Genomic DNA, 14594 nt, shown 5'->3' with positions numbered 1-14594 from the left:
CCTGGCTGTGGCTGCTGTGTGCGCCGTAGCACTTATAAAGGCCCGGTCACACAGGCCCCGATAACGAGACGAAATCGAGAACGATAAAAATGCACGCTCGCGATTGGTTGAATTGCTCCACGCAGAATACGCCCACGCTCATTCAACCAATCGAGGGCGTGCATTTTTATCGTTATCGTTTTCGTTCTCGTTATCGGGGCCTGTGTGATCGGGCCTTTAGTATTATGGACGCTTCCATACGAAATCGGCTGTAGTTCTCACCTTATATAAACCGAAGTCGGTTGCGCAAGGCGTGAAATTAAATGGTGAATTTCCCTAGATTATACGAAGTTCTGGAGGTGCCAGAAATTTGATAGAAAAGAAGGGGGAAGTTACCAATACAAATTTATGATGTACCCATGGATAGAGTCCCCGTTATGTATTCGATACCTTTCTAGTGCAAACTTTGTCAACACCCCCCCCCCCTCTAAAAAAAATAAAAAAAATATCCCGGAATTATATTACTCTCAGCAGTTTTATAAATTATTTTGATGCAGATCCCGGGTTATTTACTGACCCATTACTGACCCAAAATGGGTCAGATGTCGACCCAGCTCTGACTCATGAGTATTTAGTTTTAGAGTAAATCGGCGGTTATAGAATTATGTACCATAACAAAATAACTATACACACAAATACATCACTTATGATATCATTTGTATTCACACGCAAAGTAAACATCGGGGGCGGGGTGAAGGGGGTCACGCCACAAACGCAATCCATTGGGTCCATTGAGGGCAAAATGTTGTAAATGCTCTAAATGTTCACATAACATGTAAATGATTCGCCAATGGCTATCTACTGTGTGCGTTGCCTCAGATAGTCTAATGTAGCATATGTCAATTAAATTCCCTTCGCACGGTCCAGACGAACAAAACGGCAGCAGCCTAGTTTCGGCAGGAACAAATCTTTCGCAAAATAAAACCTTCTAAAAAAACTTCACTGACGGTTTCTGAAATGCCAATGAGGTTGTACAAATGTACGTTCAGGAAAAAAAATTCATTCAGTGAAAAAAAACGCCCAAACTAAAGTAAGCCCCATTTCAAACTATGTAAACGTTTGTACCCTTTTTAGGATAGGGTGGACGTTTTGTATCAAGTCAAAATAAAAGTCTGTTTTATTGTCACACATTATCATACACACATTATATACAGTGAATTTCACTTTGGTTTAATGAGTCTCAAAACATCAAAATTGCAAAAATACAGTACACACTTAAACCACGTACAACAATACGCACATTATACAAATTATGGAACATCCAATCTGGACACATTGACATTAATGAATACTATGTGGTGCTATAATAAACATGACATTGTTACAGATGGGCTTTCTCTCCCCTTATCCTGTTCCTTTTGTTATGACATATTTGTTGGTCTTTAAGAACATCTGTGGTATTTGGCAAAACAGGTCAGTCTGTTTCACAATGTGTATTGTTAGATGTTATGCAACGGTCATAATGTAACATTGTGTCCTTAATGTGTTGACACTCCAAACTTATTATTAAGGTGCAGTGGACACAATGTTTAGTATAATTGCCCACTGCATTGTGTGATGTTTCTAGCCTATAAAATACTGGGTATGCCTCTTGCTGGGTTACACTCATCACTCCGCCACCACTGAGTCAGCCAGGGGCTCTGCCCAACTCATCCATTGATGGGTGTCACCGCTTCAACCATCGGCCACACCATTGTCCAGTATTGGTGTTTCAGCCATATTCCAGTTACAGAGACAGTCAGTCACAACTGTGCTCTTTCTCCTTCAAGTTGATGGCTTGAACCAACCGGTTCTTGCACAGAGACAGTCAGCCAAAACTGTGCTCTTTCTCCTTCAAGTTGATGGCTTGAACCACCCGGTTCTTGCGCTCCGATGGCCTAAAACCCACGCCCGGTTTTGAGGCTCTTCCTAGATGGCCTAAAACCCACGCCCGGTTTTGAGGCTCTTCCTAGATGTCCTAAACCCATGCCAGGTTTGAGGCTCTCCCTAGATGTACCAATCTAGTGCCAGACGTCAATTTAGAAGAGGCACCGTGTAACCAGCACATCAAACCCAGTCATCAAACTTCCGGTAGCTATAATCTTAGGGTCTCTCATTTGAATTGTATTAAATCTGCCATGTACATTATTAATGGTTCTATTGCTTTAAATATTGTTGTTTGAGTAAAATAAATTATCATCGTGAATATAATCGCTGGTTTAGGTTTCACTCTTCCTTGTCAAATGTCTCTGTCGTGCTTTAGTTCCTTTTTGACATTGTAATGAATTAGGCGCACGTAACAGAATTGGGGGCTTGTCCGGGAAGTGAACTGAACAAAATTCAGAAAATTCCTGAGCCATTTTAAAATTCAGTGTTTCGATTTCACTTACAAATTTTAAGTGAACCAATTTCTCTGTTGTTTAACCAGCAATTATATCACGATGGCGGAGAAGTTTTCAATACAAGACTTCGTCGCTGACTTTGAAGAGAGTCCTTCGGAGGACAAAGTGTTTGGTTTAAAAAGGGCCGAGTTATTCGAGGTTGCCAAACATTACAAAATTTCCGTAGCTGCTAGTATGAAAAAGGCTGACCTACGAGCAGTAATTTTGGAACATTTGGTTGAAGTAGAAATTTTGGAAGAATCAATGGTTGAAGAAAAACAAGTAGAGGGTTATGGTCATTCAGTTGAAGCGGCTATTAAACTTAAACAACTTGAGCTAGAAATTCAGCTAGTAGCGTCAAAGAAATTAGACAAAGAGTTGGAATTGTTTCAGCTGAAACAGCATTCCAAATCCAATGAGCAATCAATCTCTGCAAAGAAATTTGATCCTACCAAGTTCATTAGATTAGTACCTCCTTTTAAGGAGAAAGACGTTGACAAATATTTCGCTCACTTTGAGAAAGTTGCCGATAGACTTGAGTGGCCTAAAGATATGCGTACTTTGCTTCTACAGAGTGTACTAGTTGGTAAAGCACAAGAGGTTTATTCCACTTTTCCTATTGACAAAAGCGCTGATTATGATTTAGTCAAGGCTGCAATTTTGAAAGCCTACGAACTTGTACCAGAGGCATATAGGCAGAAGTTTCGTGAAAAACGAAAACGAGAAAACGAAACGTATGTTGAGTTTGCTTATGAGAAGAAAACCTTGTTCAATAGTTGGTGTAGATCCTGTAAAGTTAAGGAAGACTTTGGCATGTTACGACAGCTAATCCTTCTTGAGGAATTTAAGGCTAACATGCCTTATGCTGTCAAAGCGCACCTAGAAGAGCAGAAAGTTACAGATTTAGAATTAGCGGCTGTGATGGCCGATGATTTTGCTTTGACACACAAAGTTAGTTTTTTGCATGCTAATGTTCAGGATCACAAAAAAGGCAACAAGACTTTTGTTCAATCTAAACCTGTTTCTGATAATAGGCCAAAGACTGAGACAAAACCACAGTCTACCTCTGATGCAAGTTCTAAAAGGTCAACTTCCAATAGCTTTTTTGACACTTCCAAACAAGTAAAATGCAATTACTGTAAGAAATTTGGGCATGCTATATCAGTTTGTAATGCATTGAAAAGGAAAAATGCGGCTCTTGCCGAGTCAAAAACTGTTGCCTTTACCAATAGTACATCTCTTTCAAGCTTAAATAAGTTTGATCACAAAAGGACATCTTTGTCTGACATTAGAGAGGAGTTTATGCCCTTTGTTTCTAAGGGATTTGTATCGCTTGATGAGCGTTCTGATTCACCTACTTACCCAGTGACTATTTTGAGGGATACGGGGTCCACTCAATCTTTGTTGTTAAAAGGGGAAGTTCCTTTAAGTGAAGAGTCTTCACTCGGCACCGATGTGTGCATTACGGGTATAGGTAATGCACATACTGAAACCGAGACAAGTAGTCTCGCTGTGTGTTACTTTATCAAGTCAGGTGTGCTCATGCGCAAATGGCGACCACCAGATGTGCCCGCTGACAATGAATGGAAGGTGTTGTATCAAATAGTTGTTCCATCAGGTTACCGTTCACACATTTTGAGTTTAGCTCATGACATCCCTATGTCTGGACACTTGGGTGTCACCAAAACATGTGATTGAATATTACAACATTTTTATTGGCCTGGTATCCGAAAGTCGGTTACCAGGCCAATAAAAATGTTGTAATATTCGATCACATGTTTTGGTGACACCCAAGTGTCCAGACATAGGGATGTCATGAGCTAAACTCAAAATGTGTGAACGGTAACCTGATGGAACAACTATTTGATACAACACCTTCCATTCATTGTCAGCGGGCACATCTGGTGGTCGCCATTTGCGCATGAGCACACCTGACTTGATAAAGTAACACACAGCGAGACTACTTGTCTCGGTTTCAGTATGTGCTTGGTTAAAAAGAGTCACCAAATCAGTATCCTTACTCTGTTCAGATATTAGCTGTTCTCTACTTAAAAAGATGTCAGAGTACACACCCAATTCATTCAATAAGGCTGAGCCCTTAGTGTCATGAGGAACAGAGTGATTGTCTGCATCTAAAGAATTTACATTCTTGTCAAAAGAAACCCTAGGGATTTCATCAGATAGACTAGACATGAAAGTCTCAGAAATGTCTAAGTCTAAATCAGTATGAACTGGTGCCTTAGTCTTACGACTCATGGATCGAGTTGTAACACAAGCGGGGAAAATACCAGGAAATTCTTCCTCTAATAACCTAGTATTATTATCAGAACAAGGCACACTTGTCATACATGGTTCTACAACTACCTTAGCGCCAGCTATTTCATTACCTAACAGTAGTGTTATACCATTAAGCCCCGAGGGCAAAGTGGGGGTAATGCCCACTGAAATTGGACCAGAAACTAAGTCTGACTGTAAATACAACTGATGGAAACTGTCGGTTACCGAGTATTGCCGCACCTGCCATACTTGTCAGCTGGTTGGAAAACCAAACCAAAAACCTCCTCGTGCACCATTACACCCAATACCTGCGTTTGAAGAACCATTTAGCAGAGTAATTGTAGATTGTGTGGGGCCTTTGCCTAAAACTAGGTCAGGTCATGAGTATTTACTTACTATAATGTGTGCTTCAACTAGATATGCTGAAGCAATCCCACTAAGATCCATTAAGGCAAAACCAGTAGGTGAAGCGTTGAGAGGGTTTATCACTCATTTTGGACTGCCAAAAGTTGTTCAGAGTGATCAAGGGAGTAATTTTACTTCTAGATTGTTTCAAGAACAGTTGTATGCTTTAGGCATTGACCAAATTACTTCTAGTGCGTATCACCCACAAAGTCAGGGCGCACTCGAGCGTTTTCATCAGACGCTCAAGACCATGATTAGGACTTATGGTATGGACAATGATAAAGATTGGGATGAAGGTATTCATTTGTTAATGTTTGCAGTACGAGAAGTTGTACAAAAATCTTTAGGGTTCAGCCCTTTTGAGCTTGTATTTGGCCGTACTGTTAGGGGACCATTAAAGTTGGTCAAAGAGAAATGGTTGTCTGAAAACACGGATGACAATATCCTGAGTTACATTGTGAAGTTGAAAGATCGCTTACATAATGCGTGTAAGTTAGCCCAATCTAGTTTGAAAGCCACTCAAGATGGCATGAAAACTTGGTATGACAAGAGGTCAAAAGTCCGTACTTTTAATCCTGGTGATAAGGTTTTAGTATTATTACCAATGCCAGGACAGCCACTTAAAGCTCGTTACAGTGGACCATATGTAATTGACCGCAAGGTTAATGATTTAGACTATTTAATTTCCACTCCTGATAGGCGTAAACAGAAACGAGTTTGTCACATTAACATGTTAAAACAGTATCACGAAAGAAATGAAGAAACTGTCCCAGTTTGCAATGTAAATGTTGAAGTTGAAAAGCCTTCAGAGAACGAGGGTGATCAGTCATCCCAAATTCCGGGTACAAGTTTCAGGTTGAAAAATTCACAAGTTTTGTCGAATTTGAGTGACAAATTAAGTCATTTGACGTTTCAACAACAATCTGAAGTGTCCGATCTAATACGAGAGTATTCACATTTATTTCCTGATGTTCCAGGTCGAACTGATGCTGTTTTTCATGATATTGATGTAGGGGATGCCACGCCCATTAAACAACACCCTTACCGAGTAGGACCATTTAAGCAGACGTATATGAATGAGGAGATTAAATACATGAAAGTCAATGGTATTATTGAAGAAAGTGATAGCAATTGGAGCTCACCGTGTATTTTGGTACCCAAGCCTGATTCTTCCTTTAGATTCTGTACAGATTTTAGGAAGGTGAATTCAGTTTCAAAATCTGATACTTTTCCATTGCCTAGAGTAGATGATTGTATTGATCGTATTGGCAAGGCCAAATTTGTGTCTACTTTTGATTTGTTAAAGGGATATTGGCAAGTCCCTCTTACTCCTCGTGCAAAACAAGTCTCTGCTTTTGTGACTCCTCGGGGTTTATATCAGTACAAGGTTCTCCCTTTTGGTCTGAAAAACGCCCCTGCAACTTTTCAAAGGTTGATGAACAAAGTGATTAAGGGTTTACCAAACACCGAAGTGTACATTGATGATATTGTGTTATTTAATGATACCTGGGAAGGGCACATGGAAAGCATTCGTGCTCTGTTTGAAAGATTAACCGAGGCCAAGTTAACAGTAAATCTTGCGAAAAGCCAATTAGTTAAAGCCAAAGTTACTTTCTTGGGCCATGTTATTGGTCAAGGTGAAGTTCAGCCTGTCAAAGCAAAAGTTGAATCAATTTTTAATTTTCCACAGCCAGCCGACAAAAAAGACTTGATGCGTTTTCTCGGCATGGCTGGGTACTATCGAAAGTTTTGCAAAAACTTTTCAGATGTTGTTGCTCCGCTGACAAATTTGCTCAGCAAGAAAAACAAATTTATTTGGACAGACGCATGCAGTCAAGCATTTGAGCATGTAAAAATTATGCTGGCAAGTGAACCAGTTTTGAAGGCTCCAGACTTCACCAATCCATTTAAGTTGTATGTTGATGCAAGTGATGTGGGAGTTGGGTCAGTACTATTGCAGGAAGATGATAACAGTTTTAATCATCCAGTTTGTTATTTTTCTAAGAAGTTGAACAAACATCAAGTAAATTATTCAACAATCGAGAAAGAGTGTCTCGCTTTAGTTTTGTCTTTAAAGCATTTTGAAGTATATTTGAGTACTCCTGCCCAAATCATCACTGTGTACACTGACCACAACCCACTAGTTTTCATTCAGAAGATGAAAAATCAGAATCAGAGACTACTCCGTTGGAGTTTAATCCTCCAAGAGTTTGACATTGAAGTAATTCATGTTAAGGGCAAGGATAACATCATTGCTGATGCGTTATCAAGACGCCTTTAAAGGCGCTCTAGCTTTAATCAGAGTGCGTTTTACTTGTGATGATTATATTCCTCCAAGATGGAGCTATTATAATGTAATTCGTTAATGTATAAATGCGAATGATAAGATTTTATGGTACTGTTAGTGTTATGTACTATATTTCATGCAATTTGTGTACTTTAAATTGGAAAGTTTTTCTTAAAAAAAAAACTTTTCCCCAAGGGGGGAAGACTGTTACAGATGGGCTTTCTCTCCCCTTATCCTGTTCCTTTTGTTATGACATATTTGTTGGTCTTTAAGAACATCTGTGGTATTTGGCAAAACAGGTCAGTCTGTTTCACAATGTGTATTGTTAGATGTTATGCAACGGTCATAATGTAACATTGTGTCCTTAATGTGTTGACACTCCAAACTTATTATTAAGGTGCAGTGGACACAATGTTTAGTATAATTGCCCACTGCATTGTGTGATGTTTCTAGCCTATAAAATACTGGGTATGCCTCTTGCTGGGTTACACTCATCACTCCGCCACCACTGAGTCAGCCAGGGGCTCTGCCCAACTCATCCATTGATGGGTGTCACCGCTTCAACCATCGGCCACACCATTGTCCAGTATTGGTGTTTCAGCCATATTCCAGTTACAGAGACAGTCAGTCACAACTGTGCTCTTTCTCCTTCAAGTTGATGGCTTGAACCAACCGGTTCTTGCACAGAGACAGTCAGCCAAAACTGTGCTCTTTCTCCTTCAAGTTGATGGCTTGAACCACCCGGTTCTTGCGCTCCGATGGCCTAAAACCCACGCCCGGTTTTGAGGCTCTTCCTAGATGGCCTAAAACCCACGCCCGGTTTTGAGGCTCTTCCTAGATGGCCTAAACCCATGCCAGGTTTGAGGCTCTCCCTAGATGTACCAATCTAGTGCCAGACGTCAATTTAGAAGAGGCACCGTGTAACCAGCACATCGAACCCAGTCATCAAACTTCCGGTAGCTATAATCTTAGGGTCTCTCATTTGAATTGTATTAAATCTGCCATGTACATTATTAATGGTTCTATTGCTTTAAATATTGTTGTTTGAGTAAAATAAATTATCATCGTGAATATAATCGCTGGTTTAGGTTTCACTCTTCCTTGTCAAATGTCTCTGTCGTGCCTTAGTTCCTTATTGACATTGTAATGAATTAGGCGCACGTAACAACATTTATATAGCGCCTTTTTGATGTATGCATTTAACGTAAATTTACACCAACCAATAACAATTACCATTGCTCGTGAAGCATATTATAGGCCTACTGTTATGTGTTATGTGATATAATTGAGAGAGCATTTCAGCCGTATAAATGGTTTTCTTCTTTTTTTAAACAGGTAATAACCCTGATTAAAGGGAATTGGTATACGGTAATTACTCAAATAATTAGCTTAAAAACTGACTTAGTATAACAAGTAATGGAGAGAGGTTAATACATTTTAGTATAAAACATTGTGAGAAACGGCTCCCTTTGAAGAAGCATAGATTTTGAGAAAGAGGTAAATTCTCACTAAAATAATAAAAGACTTCCAGCCAGAATACTGTTACTCCTATCTGAAAGCACACAAATTCGTCCAACAAGGGTGCTTTTTCTTTCTCATCATTTTCCTCGCAACTTCGATGACCAATTTAGCTCAAATGTTCACAGGCTTTTATTTTATGGATATGTTGAGGTACACCAAGTGAGAAGACTGGTCTTTGACAATTACCAAACGTGTACCTTCCCTGGAAAGGGAGTCTAAACTCACAACGCGACTTGCAACTGGCTGATTGTGATCCCTTCTACCCTTCACGCCGGTAAACATGACATAAACATTATCGACATGTTTCACATAGTATTGTAATAATACTTACGGTTTGTGTAATATCTTGCGTTAAGAATGGATCTGTCTCCTAACTCACTAGTCCCCGGTTTGGCTTCAACGCCACTGCACTTTCGACGTCCTATACGCTACCGTCACCCAGATACACTTCGTATGCTCACCTATTGTGAAAGACTCTAGACTGTTCTTCAACCGCTCCACAGTCCAGCCTACTGCTATTATTAATAAAGCGGGTACCACGCATGCGTAAAATTAAACGCGGAATCCCATATAGATGGAGCAAACATTTAAAAAAATTATTAACAAAAATAAATTACATATTAAGATTGTGACGTAGTTCAAATTTAAAGGAAAAAGTATACATTCGGTTTTGTTTAACCGTTCGTCCAATTGGATTATACATAAAGCAACGGATGATTTGTAAGATCATTATAATAATGGCCTAAAGGTAATTCAATGAAATCGGCTATCCACGTTTATGTAACAAAAGCATGTGTTGCCATACGTTCATAGTTAATAATTTTATACTTTAAACAAATTCGTATCCGCCCTAACTCACTTCCTACGGATTCGGTTGATCGTCTTCCTGTTGTTGTTCATTATTTCCCCTTTCTAAAGAATTCTCTCGCGGGGTCCACGTTGACCTAAGAAATATCATGTGGTGTACACTGTTCGTTGTCTAAAACACCCCACAACCAAGGGCGTTCCATTAATAGCCTACAGTCTTAGGCACTTAATAATTATTGTTGTTGAAACGGGCATTGCATCATTTTCTGCTGCTGCCATCAATTTGCCCTTGCACCCTCACTGAGAAAAATGAAGACCGATCATTGGCTGAGAGTTGCGCGTTGCGCGTGTAGACACGCGCGCGTGCCTGTCTCTACGGTTTGACCTCAGCGATCGATGGCGACCAATTGAAACAAGCAGTTGGCAACACACGTATGATACACACCAATTAGGCACTGGACACTAGTGGTAATTACTCAAAATAATTGTCAGCATTGGTAACGAGCAATTGAGAGCTGTTGATAGACGTATAACACATTGTGAAAAACGGTTCCCTCAGAAGTAACTAAGTTTTTGAGAAAGAAGTAATTTCTCACTAAAATATTTGAAATAAAGAAGGGACTCTCAGGCAGTAGGTCTCGAATTCAAGCATCTGAAAGCACACAACTTGTGCGACAAGGGTGTTTTTTCTTTCATTATTCTCTCTCAACTACGACGATCAATCGAGTCAAAATGTTCACAGATTTATTATTGGTGTCCCAACCAGTGCCTTTAATTACTCCAGTCTCGACGGACCCGGATGTCTCTAAGTAGTTCCGTGTCAAGGGTCACCTGGGCAGCTCGAGCGATGGCGCGCCTGTTGGATCGCTTATCGAAAATTTTACACACGTTGTTTGTCGGATTTGCTGGATCTAAAATTACTGGTCTGAAGAAGAAAAAAAGGGTAACAATTATGTTATCGTATTGTTTATAATTAAGGCTCATAAATCGAAATTAAATATGTTGGAATTTGTAGAGAAAGACAGACTAACGAACAAATCTGAGCAATGTTTCATGCACGACTTGTTTCTCAAATTTCTGAGGGTTGACTCCTTCTGTTCCATTCTTAGTAATGTAGAATTTAAACTCCATAATTACCTAGCTTGTAGACTTGACTCAAGTCCTAATCCCGTGCCACCGGGAACACATTTTTGACGGTGGGCGCGCACTGTTTATGTACGCTACGGGTTGTTTGATGGTAAGTTGGCGTGTATGCAAAGGGACATCTCACACGAGAATGGGACTTGAATCAAGTCTACCTAGCTTGAGGACACTGGCTAGAAGCTGATATGGCTGCCATGTGTCAATGAATAAACCAACAATTAAAGGAACACGTTGTCATGGATCGGACGAGTCGGTCTTAGAAAAGCGTTTGAAACCGTTTGTTATGAAATGCGTGGTTAAAAAGATGTTTTAAAAGTAGAATACAATGATCCACACACGTATGACTCGAAATTGCACGATCTTCCGTTTACATCGCAAAGAAACACGGTCGGCCATTTTGTGAAGATGGCCGACCGTGTTCCTTTATTGAATGATTGATGGACTCACTCGTGCATGTTGAGTTTATCAATGGCACGGACTGCCAGAGCATTATCATAGAGGTTGGGCCAGTACATCTTCCGCAGCTCCGTGCTCCCGCTCGCCAAAGTCTCCATCACATTCTTGAATCCCTGCACTTTGCTAAAACCTTCCGGTTTCCCTGTCTCCTCCCAGAGGTGAATGGTGACCAACTCCAAAAAGTAAGCCTGCTTGAGGTTGTCCGGGAGCGCGTCGTGCGCCCAGTACTTCACCAGGCGGATGAAGTCTCTCACGGCGGTGGGCTGGCTCCTGACGAAGTGTGTCTGGTGTTTGATCAGCGAAGCCGTGTATAACTCCCTCCCGTCATCGTTGCTTTGAAGCATCACATCGAACATGTTACAGAGATCTGTGGAAAGAAGAAATATACAAAAACTGCCCCACAAAAAATCATTTATCATTTATCTGTTCCTTGCTCTATGATCTGATTGCGAATAGTGTTGGATTTCTGACTAAAGACAACGATGAGAGACAAGCACTGCTTCTCTCCGCTATACCTCATATTACGTCAGAATGGACCGGAACCGGATACGGGGGTGGGTCAGGATGACTCCGTGTCAAATTGGATAACACTACCAAGGGTCAAACTGACGCGTAATCTGAGTTGAAATCTAACTTTTAAATCATTGTTCAAATTCTGCCCTGGAGTTTTAAGAACAGTGTACATACTGGATTCAAACCAAAGACCCACTTACACTAATTATACCCCAATATCACCCCCACTAACAATGTTGCGCGAGGCTGTAGGACGTGGACACAGGAGTTTGGCGCGACGGCCCTTGTTACATCTTTGCGGTTGATTGCTTGATTGACCGAATATTAAACAGCTTTGATTAATGTTTTCAAAACGTGTAAAAACCGACAACATTATCCTTTTTTTTTCACAGGCGGTAAGTACTGAGTATACAGTGCTAACCTTTGTTTTTTTACCCATACACTGATGTGTGTATTCATTTTGAAACTGGAACCCACCTTCGCCATGTCCACGGAAGTTATCAGCCGTCGGATAGAGATCCACATCCAACAGCCGTCGGTAACCCACCCTTATCTTGAACTTCAGAGACACGGGATTTGGCGAGATTTCGGCCACACTTTCCACCCCCTTCAGCGCCTCCATGAGCACTTTGATGACACGCCTTAGCTGGTCTCTGTATTTCTGGGTACCAACTGTGACGATCGGTTCCATGTAGGGTGGGTTGATGTACACGACGAGCTGAGAATCACACATATCTTTGAGCATGGTTTTCTTCTGCAGTGATCCACCCTTCAACAAAATAAGAGGGGGAGAGCAACTTTGTGAATATAGATTTGGTTTCAAGCCTGCAATCGTGGCATTTAGTTTACCTAACCAATACATTTTGCCTGCCTCTGTCATTAGCCTGAGATTGCGAGTTGGGGCGCGGTGTTAGCCTGAACATCTGACGTCACACTTCGAGGCTCAAGCATCTGAAAGCGCACAACTTCGTGTGACAAGGTTTTTTTTCTTCTTCCATTAATTATCTCGCAACTTCGACAGTTGAGTTCAAATAGATGTTAACAGGTTTGTTATTTTGCGCATTATGTTGAGATACACCAAGTGAGAAGACTGGTCTTCCAGTGTCTTTAAATAGTGGCCTACCACCCTAACCCATTCTACTTCCCCATGTGTACAAAATCTTACCTTGACCACTTTGTCAATGTCGAACAGAATGTTATTGAAGGAACATAACTCATGCACAGTCTCCAACACATTGTCGACAGCTGCTCGACAGTCTCTGTCGAACGCGTCGGCCCCAAGTTTCACATGGTCGTCATACCACGTGCCAAGTCCACTTGATTCCAAACACCACGGCTCCGAGCGCACAATGTCCTTAACTTCACCGAAGCTAGCTAGTCGAGCCGCTGCCATTTCCTGAAGTAATTGGCAACCACCAGGATTGCGAGTGGAAATTTCTCCTTGGTGCTTTTTGAGAAAGCTCGGGAAAAGTTCAATGTGAACAAATGAACTCCATGCAGTTCGAGAGTGGAGTTAATACCATGATGTTGGACTTGTATCCCATACTATTGCGGACCAGCAGTTCTAAAATTGTTGCATATCACGTACTACGGAGTGTTGCGCCTGTATTACCTGCGAACTGTATCTAAAACGTACATGTAAGCCTATCCCTTCACGACAGTCGGTGTCCTATTTTGCTTCCTGGTTTGTCATGAAAAGGCTTTTGTGACAAAATCAAGAACCGTAAAACTAGCTTCCCACCAGCCGATGTTCTTACAAAAGAGCCACAGAGCCTGGGTTTTCTTTAGTCGGGTACAATACTGTCACACAACTCCTGCCGTCTGGTTGTAAAACTTACATGTTGATATGAGATAATAAGAAGGGGCACATCGTAAAACTTGATATTGTATTCATATGTAAATTATAGCCCAAAATGTAAAAATTAATGTCTCGTTTAAAAAAAATGCAAAGTATTTTACTTGTTAGAAAGGTCAGAGAATACAGGTCGCTCTTTTTGAAAGCAAATGTTTTATAATGGTCTATATCGTTTTTACAGTGCTGGGCGGGGCGGAAGCGGGGCTGGCAGAAGCGGGGGCGGGGCGGGGTGATGCAGGGGGGGGGGGGTGTATGGAGTGATAACCACAGGGGCCATGTTTCCCCTACTTTGTATGCCTCGATGATTTTTTCCTGGGGCACTGTTTTTCAGTTTTTCAAAAGTTGTTTCACTCTTTAATGACCCTGGACATTATTGGCAATTGTCAAAGACCAGTCTTCTCACTTGGTGTACCTCAACATATTATGTATGACATATTATATAACAAACCTGTGAAAATTTGAGCTCAATAAACAGAAAAAAACACCCTTGTCAGATGAAGTTGTGTGCTTTCAGATGCTTGATTTCGCGACCTCAAGTTCTAAAACCTGAGGTCTCGAAATCAAATTCGTGGAAAATTACTTCTTTCTCGAAAACTATACGTTACTTCAGAGGGAGCCGTTTCTCACAATGTTTTATACTACCAACCTCGTCCCATTACTTGTTACCAAGTAAGGTTTTATGCTAATATTTGTTTGGAGTAATTTCCAATAATGTCCACTGCCTTTAAATCACTTTAGTTCACTAGAGCGGAACCAGTAACATTCTTATCAAACGATTGGTTATTATCAACGAATGCAAAAACAACTCGGTTTTGAAAGCTACCAAATAATGATGATTTGTGTATTTTCAAGCAGGCAGTTCCGTCTTGCAACTAGATACAATCACCAAATATTTGCTTTAAAAACTGCTTTAAAAATGTACATAATTGAA

The 14594-nt window shown here is 40.7% G+C and overlaps 1 protein-coding gene across 2 annotated transcripts; it reads right to left on the bottom strand.

Annotated features, from left to right (window-relative positions):
- Positions 1 to 10404: 10404 nt before the first annotated feature.
- On the bottom strand, positions 10405 to 13459 carry LOC117302446 (2'-5'-oligoadenylate synthase 2-like). Of its 2 annotated transcripts, none has more exons than XM_033786395.1 (4): positions 12974 to 13459; positions 12286 to 12577; positions 11287 to 11662; positions 10405 to 10621 (listed from the first exon to the last, which is right to left on the bottom strand). In XM_033786395.1, the coding sequence occupies exons 1-4, from the start codon at positions 13199 to 13201 to the stop codon at positions 10468 to 10470; spliced, it is 1050 nt and encodes a 349-aa protein (XP_033642286.1). In that variant the 5' UTR covers positions 13202 to 13459; the 3' UTR covers positions 10405 to 10467. The 2 variants fall into 2 exon arrangements, with proteins under 2 accessions (XP_033642286.1, XP_033642287.1); XM_033786396.1 differs by having other exon boundaries at positions 12286 to 12562.
- Between the last annotated feature and the right edge of the window lie 1135 nt (positions 13460 to 14594).

This window comes from Asterias rubens, chromosome 18 (genome assembly GCF_902459465.1).
Source record: "Asterias rubens chromosome 18, eAstRub1.3, whole genome shotgun sequence".
NCBI classification, from domain to species: Eukaryota; Metazoa; Echinodermata; class Asteroidea; order Forcipulatida; family Asteriidae; genus Asterias; species Asterias rubens.
Note: the sequence above shows the minus strand (reverse complement) of the source record. Positions and strands in the feature narration are given on the sequence as shown.

Bases quoted from the DNA above. Each gene is read 5' to 3' on its own strand.
- LOC117302446 (XM_033786395.1), bottom strand. From the start codon at position 13,201: ATGGCAGCGGCTCGACTAGCTAGCTTCGGTGAAGTTAAGGACATTGTG. The intron at 11,663-12,285 runs GTGGGTTCCAGT...TTCTTTCCACAG, and splicing joins CTTCCGTGGACATGGCGAAG to ATCTCTGTAACATGTTCGAT. The intron at 10,622-11,286 runs GTGAGTCCATCA...TTTCTTCTTCAG, and splicing joins GATAAACTCAACATGCACGA to ACCAGTAATTTTAGATCCAG.